This window comes from Salvelinus namaycush, chromosome 4 (assembly GCF_016432855.1).
Source record: "Salvelinus namaycush isolate Seneca chromosome 4, SaNama_1.0, whole genome shotgun sequence".
Lineage (NCBI taxonomy): Eukaryota > Metazoa > Chordata > Actinopteri > Salmoniformes > Salmonidae > Salvelinus > Salvelinus namaycush.
In genome coordinates this window covers 68,817,737-68,836,143 of record NC_052310.1, presented here as the reverse complement: position 1 = coordinate 68,836,143, position 18,407 = coordinate 68,817,737, and the positions used below count along the sequence as shown (strand labels likewise).

Genomic DNA, 18,407 nt, shown 5'->3' with positions numbered 1-18,407 from the left:
CGATATCATAACCTCCATCGATAAGAGACAATACTGTGCAGCTGTATTCATCGACCTGGCCAAAGCTTTCGACTCTGTCAATCACCACATTCTTATCGGCAGACTCAACAGCCTTGGTTTCTCAAACGACTGCCTGGCCTGGTTCACCAACTACTTCTCAGAGTTCAGTGTGTCAAATCGGAGGGCCTGTTGTCCAAACCTCTGGCAGTCTCTGTGGGGGTGCCACAGGGTTCAATTCTCAGGCTGACTCTTTTCTCTGTATACATCAATGATGTCGCTCTTGCTGCTGGTGACTCTCTGATCCACCTCTACGTAGACGATACCTTTCTGTATACTTCTGGCCCTTCTTTGGACACTGTGTTAACTAACCTCCAGACGAGCTTCAATGCCATACAACTCTCCTTCCGTGGCCTCCAACTGCTCTTAAATGCAAGTAAATCTAAATGCATGCTCTTCGACTGATCGCTACAAGCACTTGCCCGGCCGTCCAGCATCACTACTCTGGACGGTTCTGACTTAGAATATGTGGACAACTACAAATACCTAGGTGTCTGGTTGGACTGTAAACTCTCCTTCCAGACTCACATGAAGCATCTCCAATCCAAAATTCTATCTAGAATTGGCTTCCTATTTCGCATCAAAGCATACTTCACTCATGCTGCCAAACACACCCTTGTAAAACTGACTATACTACCGATCCTTGACTTCGGCGATGTCATTTACAAAATAGCCTCCAACACTCCTCAGCAAATTGGATGCCGTCTATCACAGTGCCATCCGTTTTGTCACCAAAGCCCCATATACTACCCATCACTGCGACCTGTATGCTCTCGTTGGCTGGCCCTCGCTTCATATTCGTTGCCAAACCCACTGGCTCCAGGTCATCTGTAAGTCTTTGCTAGGTAATGCCCCGCCTTATCTCAGCTCACTGGTCACCATAGCAGCACCCACCCGTAGCACGCTCTCCAGCAGGTATATTTCACTGGTCACTCCCAAAGCCAATTCTTCCTTTGGCTGCCTTTCCTTCCAGTTCTCTGCTGCCAATGACTGGAACTAATTGCAAAAATCACTGAAGCTGGAGAATCCTATTTCCCTCATTAATTTTAAGCACCAGCTGTCAGAGAAGCTCACAGATCAATGCACCTGTACATAGCCCATCTGTAAATTGCCCATCCAACTACCTCATCCCCATAATGTTATTTATTTATTTTTGCTCCTTTGCACCCCAGTATCTCTACTTGCACATTCATCTTCTGCACATCTGTCACTCCAGTCTCTATCACTCCAGTGTTTAATTGCTAAATTGTAATTATTTTGCCACTATGGCCTATTTATTGCCTTAACTCCCTTTTCTTACCTCATTTGCACACAATGTATATAGACTTTTTTTCCTACTGTATTATTGACTATGTTTGTTTGTTCCATGTGTAACTCTGTGTTGTTTGTGTCGCACTGCTTTGCTTTATCTTGGCCAGGTCGCAGTTGTAAATGAGAACTTGTTCTCAACTAGCCTACCTGGTGAAATAATAAAAAATATAAAAAAATAAGGCCTGATGGTGGTATGTAGGACTGGTCTGGCCTTGAGAAAGTGGACCTGAAGACACTTACGCCTGTCTGTCTTAACCACCTGCTACTGAAGGCTAGACTCAGACAAGACTGGGGGGGGGTCAGCTGTTGGTCTCTGTGTGACTGATACATGTTTGGTATGTTCTAGTGTTTGGGTTAGGCTAGCATACTAGCCGGCCTCTGCCCAGTACCCTGCCCTGAACGTTAGTCACTAGCCGGCTACCACCCGGTTACTCTACCATGCACCTTAGAGGCGGCTGCCCTATGTATACTGAACAGAAACATGCAACAATTTCTACGATTTTACTGAGTTACAGTTCATGTAAGGAAATCAGTCAATTAATTAATTAATTGGGCCCTAACCTATGGATTTCACATGAATGGGTAGGGGCGCAGCCATGGCTGGACCTGGGAGGGCATAGGCCCACACACTGGGGAGCCAGGGAAACCCATTTGGGAGCCAGGCCCAGCTAGTCAGAAAGAGTTTTTCCCCACAAAAGGGCTTTATTACAGACGGAAATACTCCCCAGTTTCATCAGCTGTCCGGGTGCCTGGTCTCAGACGATCCCGCAGGTGAAGAAGCTGGATGTACAGGTCCTGGGCGGGCGTGGTTACACGTGGTCTGCGGTTGTGAGGCCGGTTGGACGTACTGCCATATTCTCTAAAACGACGTTGTAGGTGGCGTAGAGGTCGACTGATCAATGGGCATGGCCGATTTCAAGTTTTAATAACAATCGGTAACGGCCTTTTTGGACTCCGATTATGCCCGATTACATTTCAATCCATGAGGAAACTGCGTGGCAGGCTGATCACCTGTTACGCGAGTGTCGCGTCAAAAGGACCTTGTGGCTGCAAGGAGCCAAGGTAAGTTGCTAGCTAGCATTAAACTTATCTTATAAAAACAATCGATCTTCACATAATCACTAGTTAATTACACATGGTTGATGATATTACTAGGTTAACTAGCTTGTCCTGCGTTGAATATAATCAATGGGGTGCCTGTTAATTTGTCATCGAATCACAGCCTACTTCAACTTCGCCAAACAGGTGGTGATTTAACAAAAGCGCATTCGTGAAAAAAGCACATTCGTTGCACATATGTACCTAACCATAAACATCAATGCCTTTCTTAAAATCAATACATATTGATATTATATATTTTTTAACCTGCATATTTAGTTAAAATAAATGCATATTAGCAGGCAATATTAACTAGGGAAATTGTGTAACTTCTCTTGCGTTCAGTGCAAGCAGAGTCAGGGCATATGCAACAGTTTGGGCCGCCTGGCTCGTTGCGAACTCTGTTTCTTCCAAACAAAGTCCGTAATTAATTTGCCAGAATTTTACATATATATGACATAACATTGAAGGTTGTGCAATGTAACAGCAATATTTAGACTTATGGATGCCACCCGTTCGCCAAAATACGTAATGGTTCCGTATTTCACTGAAAGAATAAACGTATTGTTTTCGAAATGATAGTTTCTTAATTTGACCATATTAATGACCAAAGGCTCGTATTTCTGTGTGTTTATTATAATTAAGTCTATGATTTGATATTTGATAGAGCAGTCTGACTGAGTGGTGGTAGGCAGCAGCAGGCTCGTAAGCATTCATTCAAACAGCACTTTACTGCGTTTGCCAGCAGCTCTTAGCAATGCTTGAGGCACAGCGCTGTTTATGACTTCAAGCCTATCAACTCCCGAGATTAGGCTGGCAATACTATAGTGCCTATAAGAACATCCAATAGTCATAGGTATATGAAATACAAATGTTATAGAGAGAGATAGTCGATACGTCACAATTCCTATAATAACTACAACCTTTAACTTCTTATCTGGGAGTATTGAACCACCAGTTTTCATATGTTCTCATGTTCTGAGCAAGGAACTTAAACGTTAGCTTTTTTACAAGGCACATATTGCACTTTTACTTTCTACTCCAACACTGTGTATTTGTTTTATTTAAACCAAATTGAACATGTTTCATTATTTATTTGAGACTAAATGGATTTTATTAATGTATTATATTAAGTTAAAATAAAAGGGTTCATTGTTCATTCAGTATTGTTGTAATTGTCATTATTACAAATATATAAAAATCAGCCGATTTTAATCGGTATCTGCTTTTTTTGGCCCTCCAATAATCAGTATCGGCGTTAAATCATATTCGGTGGATCTCCAGCGTAGAGAAATAAACATTAAATTCTCTGGCAACAGCTCTGGTGGATATTCCTGCAGGCAGCATTTAAATTGCAAGGTCCCTTAACTTGAGACATCTTAGCGTTGTGACACAACTGCACATTTTAGAGTGATCTTTTATTGTTCCCAGCACAAGGTGCACCTGTGTAATGATCTTGTTTAATCAGCTTCTTGATATGCCACACCTGTCAGGTGGATCGATTATCTTGGCAAAGGAGAAATGCTCACTAACAGGGATGTAAACAAATGTGTGCACAGAATGTGAGAGAATAAGCTTTTTGTGTGTATGGAACATTTCTGGGATCTTTTATTTCAGCTCATGAAACATGGGACCAACACTTTACATGTTGGGTTTATATGTTTGTTCAGTGTGTGTGTATATATATATAATCATGGAACACTGGTCACTTTAATAATGTTTACATACTGTTTTACCCACTTCATATGTACAGTGCATTCAGGAAGTATACAAACCCCTTGACTTTTTCCACATTTTGTTACGTGACAACATTATTTGAAAATGGATTGAATAGTTTTTCCCCCTCATCAATCTACACACTATACCCCATAATGACAAAGCGACAGGTTTTTAGAATTTTTTGCAAATGTATAAAATAAAATAAAATACTTATATTTACACAAGTATTCAGACTCTTTACTCAGTACTTTGTCGAAGCACCTTTGGCAGCGATTACAACCTCGAGTCTTCTTGGGTATGACGCTACAAACTTGGCACACCTGTATTTTGGGAGTTTCTCCCATTCTTCTCTGCAGATCCTCTCAAGCTTTGTCAGGTTGGATGGGGGGCGTTGCTGCACAGCTATTTTAAGGTCTCCAGAGATGTTCGATCGGGTTTAAGTCCGGGCTCTGGCTAGGCCACTCAAGGACATGCCGAGACTTGTTTTCTGAAGCCACTCCTGCGTAGGGTTGTTGTCCTGTTGGAAGATGAACCTTCGCCCCAGTCTGAGGTCCTGAGCGCTCTGGAGCAGGTTTTCATCATGAATCTCTCTGTACTTGCTATGTTTATCTTCCCCTCAAACCTGACTAGTCTCCCAGTCCCTCCTGCTGAAAAACATCCCCACAGCATGATGCTGCCACCACCATGCTTCACTGTAGGGATAGTGCAAAGTTTCCTCCAGATGTGACGCTTGCCATTCAGGCCAAAGAGTTGAATCTTGTTTTTGTCAGACCAGGGAATCTTTTTTTTCTTATGGTTTGAGAGTCTTTAGGTGCCTTTTGGCAAACTCCAAGGGGGCTGTCATGTCCCTTTTACTGAGGAGTGTCTTCTGTCTGGCCACTCTACCATAAAGGCCTGATTGTTGGAGTGCTGCATAGATGGTTGTCCTTCTGGAAGGTTCTCCCATCTCCACAGAGGAGCTCTGTCAGTGACTATCGGGTTCTTGGTCACCTCCCTGACCAAGGCCCTTCTCCCTCAATTGCTCAGTTTGGCCAGGTGGCCAGCTCTAGGAAGAGTCTTGGTGGTTCCAAACTTCTTCCGTTTAAGAATGATGGAGACCACTGTGTTCCTGGGGACTTCTAAATCTTCTAAATATGTGAATGCGACCAATAAAAGGTGATTTAGTACAGTGTGCTGTATTTTTCCAATTTTAACCTTTTCTTTTTGATTTCAGAACTGAGGTTAGGCCTACCCAGCTGAGATTATATGCAAGCTGCAAGCTGCAAAAAGCAGCAATGCACATTTTACAATGTGTCTTGTAAAAGACAGATTGATGAAATCAGAGTTGAATAATGATGATCAATATAGCTTTCTCAGCCAGGTATGCTTAAAATCAATCAGCAGAATATCAATAGTTCTGCCCTGCGGTTGCCTCATTTCAATCTATGGGTCTCTTATCAAGGTGATCATATCAGTTATGTGAAAAAATGTGATTTGTTTTTGTGGTTTCCCCATAGCACCCACACCAAAACAAATGTTATTTGTCACATGCGCCGAATACAACAGGTGTAGACTTTACCTTGAAATGCTTACTTACAAGCTCTTCCCAATGATGCAGATTAAAAAATAAAATAGTAACACGAGGAATCAAGTAAAATACACAATGGCGCTATATACAAGGAGTACCAGTACCAGATCAATGTGCAGAGATGTGAGGTATTTGAGGTAGATATGTACATGAAGGCAGTGTAAAGTGACTAGGCAGCAGTATAGTTGAGGTATTTGAGGTAGATACAGTTGAAGTCAGAAGTTTACATACACTTAGGTTGGAGTCATTAAAACTTGTTTTTCAACCACTCCACAAATTTCTTGTTAGCAAACTATAGTTTTGGCAAGTTGGTTAGGACAGCTCCTTTGTGCATGACACAAGTAATTTTTCCAACAATTATTTACAGACAGATTATTTCACTTATAATTCACTGTATCACAATTCCAGTGGATCAGTTGTTTACATAGACGAAGTTGACTGCATTTAAACAGTTTGGAAAATGCCAGATGATGATGTCATGGCTTCAGAAGCTTATTGACTTCATTTGAGTCAATTGGAGGTGTACCTGTGGATGTATTTCAAGACCTACCTTCAAACTCCGTGCCTGTTTGCTTGACATCATGGGAAAATCAAAAGAAATCAGCCAAGACCTCCAAAAAATGGTATACCTCCACAAGTCTGGTTCAACCTTGGGAGCAATTTCCAAACACTTGAAGGTACCACGTTCAACTGTACAAACAATAGTACACAAGTATAAACACCATGGGACCACACAGCCATCATACCGCTCAGGAAGGAGACACGTTCTGTCTCATAGAGACGAACGAACTTTGGTGCGAAAAGTGCAAATCAATCCCAGAACAACAGCAAAGGACCTAGTGAAGATGCTGGAGGAAACGGGTACAAAAGTATCTATATCCACAGTAAAATAAGCCATATATCTACAAAACCTGAAAGGCCGCTCAGCAAGGAAGAAGCCACTGCTCCAAATCCGCCATTAAAAAGCCAGACTACGGTTTGCAACTGCACATGGGGACAAATATTGTACTTTTTGGAGAAATGTCCTTTGGTTTGATGAAACAAAAATACAACTGTTTAGCCATAATGACCATTATGTTTGGAGGAAAAAGGGGGATGCTTGCAAGCCAAAGAACACCATCCCAACCGTGAAGCACGGGGGTGGCAGCATCATGTTGTGGGGGTGCTTTGCTGCAGGAGGGACTGGTGCACTTCACAAAATCGATGGCATCATGAGGGACAATTATGTGGATATATTGAAGCATCATCTCAAGACATCAGTCAGGAAGTTAAAGCTTGGTCGCAAATGGGTTTTCCAAATAGACAATGACCGCAAGCATACTTCCAAAGTTGTGGCAAAATGGCTTAAGGACAACAAAGTCAAGGTACTGGAGTGGTCATCACAAAGCCCTAACCTCAAACCATAGAACATTTGTGGGCAGAACTGAAAAAGCGTGTGCGAGCAAGGAGTTCTACAAACCTGACCCAGTTACACCAGCTCTGTCAGGAGGAATGGGCCAAAATTCACCCAACTAATTGTGGGAAGCTTGTGGAAGGCTACCCAAAACGTTTGACCCAAGTTAAACAATTTAAAGGCAATGCTACCGAATACTAATTGAGTGTATGTAAACTTCTGACCCACTGGGAATGTGATGAAATAAATAAAAGCTGAAATAAATAATTGTCTCTACTATTATTCTGACATTTCACATTCTTAAAATAAAGTGGTGATCCTAATTGACCTAAGACAGAGAATTTTTACTATGATTAAATGTCAGGAATTGTGAAAAACTGAGTTTGTATGTAAACTTCCGACTTCAACTGTATACATTAAGGCAGTGTAAAGTGACTAGGCATCAGGATAGATGAGGTATTTGAGGTAGATATGTACATGAAGGCAAGGTAAAGTGACATCAGGATAGGTGGTGCTCAGGCTTTCACTCATGTGGTTTATAGTTTCCTGAACTGGGTGACATTCTGTTTGTGCTCCCACCAACTCCTTGTTGTCTCACCAAGGCAACAATGTACCTTAGTGATGGTGTTGAATGCTGTTCAAGCCATGTGGTTGGTACCCAGGCTAGTGCAGTGGAGACCCTGGCCCTGTTGTACTGCACTGTGGAATCTAGTATGTCTGGAATGGCCTCATTGTATTGACAGTATTTACACATTCATGCTATCCATCACTATCACAGGAGCTGTCAAACCTAATCTATCGCCTGTTGTGTTTTCTCATCCACAGAGCAGAGAAAACAGAAGTTCTCAGCGATGACCTTCTACAGGTAAATAAATCATTACCTAGGCTACATTTTCTCATTTACTTTACCACAGGGTTCCCCAACTGGCGGCCTGTGGGTGATTTATTTGGCGCCCCAAGTTTTCTGGAAATCTGTTCCAAAGTATTCCCATGCGTAATAAAGGGAAATCTAGTTGTTGATCCCTGCTCTACATACTCATTACATACTGTACCACAATCAATGGAACTGCAGACTCAGTATTGTGAATACAACAGGCTAAGCAGAGCCACAGATATTGTCAGCTTCTTATATATATTGGTAACAAAACAAATTGTAACCACGTTCTGCCAGGAATTCTGATAATCCTTGGTACTAGTGGTAAAAATATGATGACTGTGTGAGTGTATATTCTATTCAATTCAGTTTGATACTCTGGGTTCCTCCAGTGCTATTCTCAGTCTGGTTCCCAGGGAAATAGGCTACCAATTGAGTTCAGAGAGTTCCTCAGAATTCCTGTTGCTCAGGGAAGACATTCTATACACTCAAAACACATCATTTCTGTCATTCCGGAATGTTATTTTGTTTTCCTCCCCCCCACTTGAAGTCAGAGAGAGCATGTGTGTACACAAACGACACTACTGAAGAGACAGTCTCCTGCTGTTGCTTCAAGACCATTTTCTCTTAGTCACATTAGATAAATAGCATGTGGTTGACTGAAGAGAAAAGTATACTGGAAGGAAACAGTCATGAGACCCACACACAGCACTTTGCATGACCATGTTCTAGTTAGATGCATTATGAGGTGTTGTCATGAAAGGAGGGAGTGTCTGTCCAACACAGCTTAGGAATAGCTGCTGCTGAGGTGAGGACACTTTACAGTAGCTGACAGTTGACTCTGTTTTGCGTGAGACTTTCCTTTATCAACCTTCCATGGCCCACTGTGATTTAGACTCCTCTGTCTTCCAAATATCCCATCTCTCATGCTACCATGTCAGTCTGAGAACCCACTGTTGGATCACTCTCCTGTCCATGGAAGCACTGGAGGCTGGTGCTTTATCACCACGGATCAGTTTTCTGCTTCAGCCAACTCCTGTCTCTGTAGTGCTTGTTGTCATCCATGTTTGCCTGCTGTGAATGAATGGCATGCATAAGAGGCCTTTTTAAAGTGGTCAACAGTGCAAACAGATGAGGCATCCAGGCCAGTGTCTTATTCTTAGTCCCATCTGCCTGCCATCACAACACCTGGTCCTCCATGGTGGATCCATGGCATCCCAGAATTCCTCTGCTAGCCCAGCTGTCCATATAGCCACATAGCTCAGCTTTTACAGGGGCACCAATTATATCCCTGAGGCCACAAAACCCTGCATACACTACATGACCAAAAGTATGTGGACACCTTCTTGTCATACATCTCATTCCAAAATTATGGGCATTAATATGGAGTTGGTCCCCCCTTTGCTGCTATAACAGCATCCACTCTTCTGGAAAGGCTTTCCACTAGATGTTGGAGCATTGCTGTGGAGACTTGCTCCATTCAACCACAAAATTTAGTGAGTACGGGCAATTAGGCCTGGCTCACAGTCTGCGTTCCATTTCATCCCAAAGGTGTTCTATAGGGTAGAGGTCAGGGCTCTGCAGGCCAGTCAAGTTCTTCCACACCGATCTCGACAAACCATTTCTATATGGACCTCGCTTTGTGCACAGGGGCATTGTCATGATGAAACAGGAAATGGCCTTCCTTAAACTGTTGCCACAGTTGGAAGCACAAAATCTTCTAGAATGTCATTGTATGCTGTAGCGTTAACATTTCCCTTCACTGGAACTAAGGAGCCTTCCCCAAACCATGAAAAACAGCCCGAGACCATTATTCCTCCTCCACCAAACTTTACAGTTGGTGCTATGCATTGGGCCAGGTAGTGTTCTCCTGGTATCCCCCAAACTCAGATTCGTCCGTTGGACTGCCAGATGATGAAGCGCGATTCATCACTCCAGAGAACGCGTTTCCACTGCTCCAGAGTCCAATGGCAGCGAGCTTTACACCCCTCCAGCCAACGCTTGGCATTGCGCATGGTGATCTTAGGCTTGTGTGCGGCTGCTCGGTCACGGAAACCCATTTCATGAAGCTCCTGGCAAACAGTTATTGTGCCGACGTTGCTTCCAGAGGCAGTTTGGAACTCGGTAGTGGGCGGTCCCGTTCTGTCAGCTTGTGTGGCCTACCACTGTGCTGTTGATGCTCCTAGACGTTTCCACTTAACAGTAACAGCACTTACAGTTGACCGGGACAGATCTAACAGGGCAGAAATTTGACTTGTTGGAAAGATGGTATCCTATGGCGGTACCACGTTGAAAGCCACTGAGCTCTTCAGTACGGCCCATTCTAATGCCAATGTTTGTCTATGGAGATTGCATGGCGGTGTGCTCGATTTTATACACCTGTCAGCAACAGGTGTGGCTGAAATAGCCAAATCCACTAATTTGAAAGGATGTCCACATACTTTTGTATATATAGTAGAGGTCGACCGATTATGATTTTTCAATACCGATACCGATTATTGGAGGACAAAAAAAGCCGATACCGATTAATCGGCCAATTTTGTTTTTTGTTTTTAATATATATATATCATACACACACACACACATTTTTGTAATAATGACAATTGCAACAATACTGAATGAACAATTTTTTAAATATATTTTTTCCCCTTTTCTCCCCAATTTTCGCGGTATCCAATCGCTAGTAATTACTATCTTGTCTCATCGCTACAACTCCCGTACGGGCTCGGGAGAGACGAAGGTCGAAAGCCACGCGTCCTCCGAAGCACAACCGAACCAAGCCGCACTGCTTCTTAACACAGCGCGCCTCCAACCCGGAAGCCAGCCGCACCAATGTGTCGGAGGAAACACCGTGCACCTGGCCCCCTTGGTTAGCGCGCACTGCGCCCGGCCCGCCACAGGACTCGCTGGAGCGCGATGAGACAAGGATATCCCTACCGGCCAAACCCTCCCTAACCCGGACGACGCTAGCCCAATTGTGCGTCGCCCCACGGACCTCCCGGTCGCGGCCGGCTGCGACAGAGCCTGGGCGCGAACCCAGAGACTCTGGTGGCGCAGCTAGCACTGCGATGCACTGCCCTAGACCACTGCGCCACCCGGGAGGCCCCGAACACTTTTATTTTAACTTAATATAATACATAAATACACACACGCACACAGCTCTGAAGTGACAATGATACTGAAGAGTCTGCTTAGGAGACAAATACTCTCAACTGTTTGAATAAAAATACAGTTTTAAGTTACCTGTGATGAATGTTGAAAACAAAAACTTGAATTTCTATATGCAGGAAATCCTATTTTAATAATGGGCATGGTAAGAGTTGACAACCAAAGTGCGAGTCATAATTCCCATGACACCTTTTAGCAAAATCTGAAATAATCGTCCGATTAATCGGTCGACCTCTAATATATAGTGTAGTTCTCACACACTCCAGAGAAAGCTTACTGTAATTTGCTCAATGGCTCTGTGTGATGATGGCTCTGGCATTTTGTATTCTATAATGGGGAGGCTTCCTGAACTCTTGCCAGTCCGGATTTTGCTTTGGCCAATAATAGCTGTCTCCTTTACTCTGTCAGGAACGAGAAGCCAACCGGGTTACCAAGCAAGCTTAGACTGACTTAAAAAAAACAATAAATGATATTCACAACAGCGGAATTATGGGTACTATGAGTGTTGTTTAGGAATCCAACCCTCTTCTATGTTGTTTACTGCTGTTTGTGTTTAGACACAGACACGCTCTCACACCCTTTCTCTGGCTAGCCGTGCCATGTGCTTGTCTGGACATCTTATCAGTCCTGGCACAAACACACTGGTCAGTCACATTACAGTGGGGATTCCCTGCTCAGTGGATGCGTCATAGACCAAACTAGGCTCTGAGCTGATCAGTTAGCCAGACATAAGTTGTTGTACTCTTTCAGATCCTTCTGGTCTGTTTGTTTGTCTGTTTAGTCCTTTGTCTTCAGTCTCTTTTGATGTCTCTGTCTGGGAAGTCTCTCTGTGTGATGACGCTGTCTGGGAAGTCTGTCTCTGTCTGGGAGGTCAGTCCCTGTGTATGATGTTGGGGTGAGTGTGTTATGTCTGCGTGTAAGAATGTGATGGAAAAGAGAAAGCGACAGTGGCACCCCTGGCGCCATGTAATCAAAAACACACACACACACACACATCCCCAGGATCTCCCCCTGTAGAGAAGAATGAGGTGGAACTCCAGTCAGAGGAATCCCCTGTTCCTGTGCCATGTGCTAACAGGGCCTAGCCCGAACACACAGTGTTCCCCGTTCCTGTGGAGGAGGCAGGAGACCCCCTCCACACTGTCTGACCCAAGAGAGAGTGGGAGAGCGGTGGAGAGAGGGAGAGAGAGGTGTGGAGGAATCAGCCGTTGGAATTCCTGAGTTCGAGTTCTGTTTTTGTAACACAATTGTCATGGTTTCTGTTGATCTGTTCCCACAGTCTGTCCGTCTGTCCCCTTTGGCTGCTCCGTACATCTGTCTGTCTGCCCTATTCCCAAAGGCATTGTTCTGAGCTGTCAATTTCTCCTTCCTCCCTCCCTCCCCCTCTAGTTTTCTGTGCAGGTGCATTTAGTATTACATCCTTGCTTATTTTTAAAACAGACACTACATGTTCCAGACTGGGCATGTTCTGTACAACAGACACTCCATGTTCCAGACTGGGCATGTTCTGTACAACAGACACTCCATGTTCCAGACTGGGCATGTTCTGTACAACAGACACTACATGTTCCAGACTGGGCATGTTCTGTACAACAGACACTCCATGTTCCAGACTGGGCATGTTCTGTACAACAGACACTCCATGTTCCAGACTGGGCATGTTCTGTACAACAGACACTCCATGTTCCAGACTGGGCATGTTCTGTACAACAGACACTCCATGTTCCAGACTGGGCATGTTCTGTACAACAGACACTACATGTTCCAGACTGGGCATGTTCTGTACAACAGACACTCCATGTTCCAGACTGGGCATGTTCTGTACAACAGACACTCCATGTTCCAGACTGGGCATGTTCTGTAAAACAGACACTCCATGTTCCAGACTGGGCATGTTCTGTACAACAGACACTCCATGTTCCAGACTGGGCATGTTCTGTACAACAGACACTCCATGTTCCAGACTGGGCATGTTCTGTAAAACAGACACTCCATGTTCCAGACTGGGCATGTTCTGTACAACAGACACTCCATGTTCCAGACTGGGCATGTTCTGTACAACAGACACTACATGTTCCAGACTGGGCATGTTCTGTACAACAGACACTCCATGTTCCAGACTGGGCATGTTCTGTACAACAGACACTCCATGTTCCAGACTGGGCATGTTCTGTACAACAGACACTCCATGTTCCAGACTGGGCATGTTCTGTACAACAGACACTCCATGTTCCAGACTGGGCATGTTCTGTACAACAGACACTCCATGTTCCAGACTGGGCATGTTCTGTACAACAGACACTCCATGTTCCAGACTGGGCATGTTCTGTACAACAGGCACTCCATGTTCCAGACTGGGCATGTTCTGTAAAACAGACACTCCATGTTCCAGACTGGGCATGTTCTGTACAACAGACACTCCATGTTCCAGACTGGGCATGTTCTGTACAACAGACACTCCATGTTCCAGACTGGGCATGTTCTGTACAACAGACACTACATGTTCCAGACTGGGCATGTTCTGTACAACAGACACTCCATGTTCCAGACTGGGCATGTTCTGTACAACAGACACTACATGTTCCAGACTGGGCATGTTCTGTACAACAGACACTCCATGTTCCAGACTGGGCATGTTCTGTACAACAGACACTCCATGTTCCAGACTGGGCATGTTCTGTAAAACAGACACTCCATGTTCCAGACTGGGCATGTTCTGTACAACAGACACTCCATGTTCCAGACTGGGCATGTTCTGTACAACAGACACTCCATGTTCCAGACTGGGCATGTTCTGTACAACAGACACTCCATGTTCCAGACTGGGCATGTTCTGTACAACAGACACTCCATGTTCCAGACTGGGCATGTTCTGTACAACAGACACTCCATGTTCCAGACTGGGCATGTTCTGTACAACAGACACTCCATGTTCCAGACTGGGCATGTTCTGTACAACAGACACTCCATGTTCCAGACTGGGCATGTTCTGTACAACAGACACTCCATGTCCCAGACTGGGCATGTTCTGTACAACAGACACTACATGTTCCAGACTGGGCATGTTCTGTACAACAGACACTCCATGTTCCAGACTGGGCATGTTCTGTACAACAGACACTCCATGTTCCAGACTGGGCATGTTCTGTACAACAGACACTCCATGTTCCAGACTGGGCATGTTCTGTACAACAGACACTCCATGTTCCAGACTGGGCATGTTCTGTACAACAGACACTCCATGTTCCAGACTGGGCATGTTCTGTACAACAGACACTCCATGTTCCAGACTGGGCATGTTCTGTACAACAGACACTCCATGTCCCAGACTGGGCATGTTCTGTACAACAGACACTACATGTTCCAGACTGGGCATGTTCTGTACAACAGACACTCCATGTTCCAGACTGGGCATGTTCTGTACAACAGACACTCCATGTTCCAGACTGGGCATGTTCTGTACAACAGACACTACATGTTCCAGACTGGGCATGTTCTGTACAACAGACACTCCATGTTCCAGACTGGGCATGTTCTGTACAACAGACACTACATGTTCCAGACTGGGCATGTTCTGTACAACAGACACTACATGTTCCAGACTGGGCATGTTCTGTACAACAGACACTCCATGTTCCAGACTGGGCATGTTCTGTACAACAGACACTACATGTTCCAGACTGGGCATGTTCTGTACAACAGACACTCCATGTTCCAGACTGGGCATGTTCTGTACAACAGACACTCCATGTTCCAGACTGGGCATGTTCTGTACAACAGACACTACATGTTCCAGACTGGGCATGTTCTGTACAACAGACACTCCATGTTCCAGACTGGGCATGTTCTGTACAACAGACACTCCATGTTCCAGACTGGGCATGTTCTGTACAACAGACACTACATGTTCCAGACTGGGCATGTTCTGTACAACAGACACTACATGTTCCAGACTGGCAACAAATAGCATAACAATGCTCTAAAGAAGAGTTTGAAAAATAAATGTCTATGTAGTTCGTTAGACAGATTGCAGACAACACTGTGGAAGTTGCCATACAGTTTCACCATCTGACAGCTGGACAAGGCTGGCCTAGTTCCTCTGCAGTATGAAGTAGTTTTCTGCCCTGGCTTCAGAGTGCTGTGAAATCACAATTTCAGAGCATTCATCTGCCCTTTTAACGCTCCAAACAGCAGTAACAGCCCAACAACAGTCTCCATGAAGACACTTCCGATGAGTCATCCGTTTTTATAGAAAACGTTCCTGTGTTGTCCAGCTGGGAGCGGCCGGTATCATTCATGCCTGACCTTTGACCTCCATGTAGCTGACTGGACTTCAATGAAGCGGCCGTCAACAGGCAGGGATGAGGGAGATTAGAGGAATATAGTTACATGTCAATACCATTCATTCTACTGGACAGAGTTGTCAGAGGACCAAAAGGGCTGAGAAAGATAGATCAGTGCAGTTCTAAACTACAGGCATGACCTTTCAACTCAGTGTCCCTGTCCCTAGGAACTGTCTACATCTTCTGCACCACAAAGTTCCTCCACCAACATTTGTTTTTATAAACAGAGTTGAGTTCCCTTTCTTACTGTGACAAAGCAGTGCGGAACATATTGGATTCCTAACCTTGTTACACTATGAAACACAAGACGATGCATTTAATCATTCATCATACTGGTTTTTATGAAAATCATTTCCCATGTCTATAGCCTGTAGCTGCTTTACCACCGAGGTGTGTACTACATCACAGTAAAGATCTGTCTGTATGTAAGTGGTCGTTTGTCGTGCACAGATTGAGCGGCGCATGGAGATGGTACGTGTGGTCTCCCACAACACACACAAGAGGATGGTCACCTGTCTGCAGGGCCACATTGGCACCGACGCAGAGAAGAGACATGTAAGTACAGGTATCATTCATATTATTCCTGACCAAATTGTCTGAATCACTAGATCAAAGATAAGCATATATTTATGATTTATTTCCCATGAACTCTTCACCTACCTGATTTAACACTAGATTACACTACCCCCTTGAAAATAATGTTCTATATCAGCAATTAGTGTTTTTTTTGTTTACCTCATGATCCAACATGTACAATTGTGTCAATGCCAGTCTGTACCACACCTTTACACAGGAAATGGTCAGGTAAAAAGACATGTTTACTTTCTCATAGCTACATCTGTAGCTCTGCTCAACCCTCCTTCCATGTATTTCATTACAGCTTTATGGGAATAGAAAGGAATGACGAGACATCATACAGTGTCTAGTTGTTACAGTATGTCAAATTTAGCTCTTAACATCACAATAACCGTAACGTCCTCATTCTTTCTATCGTTCCATATTGTCCAAATTAATGAAAATGGACTTTCCATTGATAAGCCCTCAAAAGGAAAGCACTAGAAACGTCTTGTTGGTGCCTCAGTTGGTATCTAATAAATGTATACATATCTCTTTCCCTTTCTCTCTCTACAAACACACCTCACAGAAAAAGCTTCCTCTGACAGCGCTGTCTCAAGCCATGGTGGACGGAGGCAGTCAGCTGGGAGAGGAGTCTCTGATTGGGTGAGTGAGGGTGAATTGACAGGTTAGACAACCAATCGTCTGTCTGACACTGGTTATATGGAACAGATGAACCCTAGAGAGATGGAGAATATGTGGCTAACATACTGACCCAATTATTATCAGCGGTCTTTTCAGTCATTTCTTGTTTTTGTGGAGGATCAGAAAGTGTCTAGTGTGGATGTCTATCCACATAATGAGGATGTTTGCCAGACTGATTCTCCATTTAACAGAACGAGCTACATTGTTGCCTTGTTCGCATAGTAAGACAGTGACAGAAACAGACAGGCACTCAGACTAGAGGATGTAGAAACTACCCAGAGATTTACTGTTACTGTCTGCTTTTAGGAGGAAGTGACTCTATCTCATTTGACAACTTGCCAATGTTTAATATGATGTATTTGTGGATGTGGAATGATGGATTTGGAAGGTATTGTCAAAGGCGACTGGTGATGAATGCGACATGTACAGTACCAGTCACAAGTTTGGACAGACACTCTTTTGACTATTTTCTACATTGTAGAATAATAGTAGTAACCAAAAAAGTGTTCAACAAATCCAAATATATTTTATATTTGAGATTCTTCAAAATAGCCACACCTTGATGACAGCTTTGTACACTCTTGGCATTCTCTCAACCAGCTTCATGAGGTAGTCACCTGGAATGCATTTCAATTAACTGGTGTGCCTTGTTTGAAAGTTCATTTGTGGAATTTCTTTCCTTAATGCGTTTGAGCCAATCAGTTGTGTTGTGACAAGGTAGGGGTGGTATACACAAGCGCTACGATAAAACTGGGTCTCATGAGGACCGCCACAGGAAAGGAAGACCCAGAGCTGCAGAGGATAAGTTCATTAGTTACCAGCCTCAGAAAATGCAGCACAAATAATTGCTTCACAGAGTTCAAGTAACAGATACATCTCAACATCAAATGTTCAGAGGAGACTGAGTGAATCAGGCCTTCATGGTCGAATTGCTGCAAAGAAACTACTACTAAAGGACACCAATAAGAAGAAGAGACTTGCTTGGGCCAAGAAACACGAGCAATGGACATTAGACTGGTGGACATCTGTCCTTTGGTCTGATGAGTCGAAATGTGATATTTTTGGTTCCAACCGCTGTGTCTTTGTGAGACGCATAGTAGGTGAACGGATGATCTCCATATGTGTAGATCCCACCGTGAAGCATGGAGGAGGAGTTGTGATGGTGTCGGGGTGCTTTGCTGGTGATGCTGTCTGTGATTTATTTAGAATTCAAGACACACTTTCTGCAGTGATACGCCTTCCCATCTGGTTTGCACTTAGTGGGACTATCATTTGTTTTTCAACAGGACAATGACCCAACACACCTCCAGGCTGTGTAAAGGCTATTTGACCAAGACTGAGAGTGATTGAGTGCTGCACCAGATGTCCTGAACTCCAATCACCCGACGTCAACCCAATTGAGATGGTTTGGGATGAATTGGACCGCAGAGTGAAGGAAAGGCAGCCAACAAGTGTTCAGCATACGTGGGAATTCCTTCAAGACTGTTGAAAAGCATTACAGGTGAAGCTGGTTGAGAGAATGCCAAGAGTGTGCAGAGCTGTCATTAATGCAAAAGGCGGCTACTTTGAAGAATCAAAAATGTATTTTGATTTGTTTAACACTTATTTTGGTTACTA

General features: G+C 44.0%; 1 protein-coding gene across 2 annotated transcripts in view; it reads left to right on the top strand.

Annotated features, from left to right (window-relative positions):
• Positions 1 to 18,407, top strand: part of LOC120046758 (rho GTPase-activating protein 17-like) — a 51,674-nt gene that overhangs the window by 13,893 nt on the left and 19,374 nt on the right. For both annotated transcript variants that reach the window (XM_038992244.1, XM_038992245.1), the window contains exons 2-4: positions 7,971 to 8,010; positions 15,981 to 16,085; positions 16,675 to 16,751. In XM_038992244.1, coding sequence (XP_038848172.1) covers positions 7,971 to 8,010; positions 15,981 to 16,085; positions 16,675 to 16,751 — 222 coding nt within the window. The remainder of the gene's footprint in view (positions 1 to 7,970; positions 8,011 to 15,980; positions 16,086 to 16,674; positions 16,752 to 18,407) is intronic.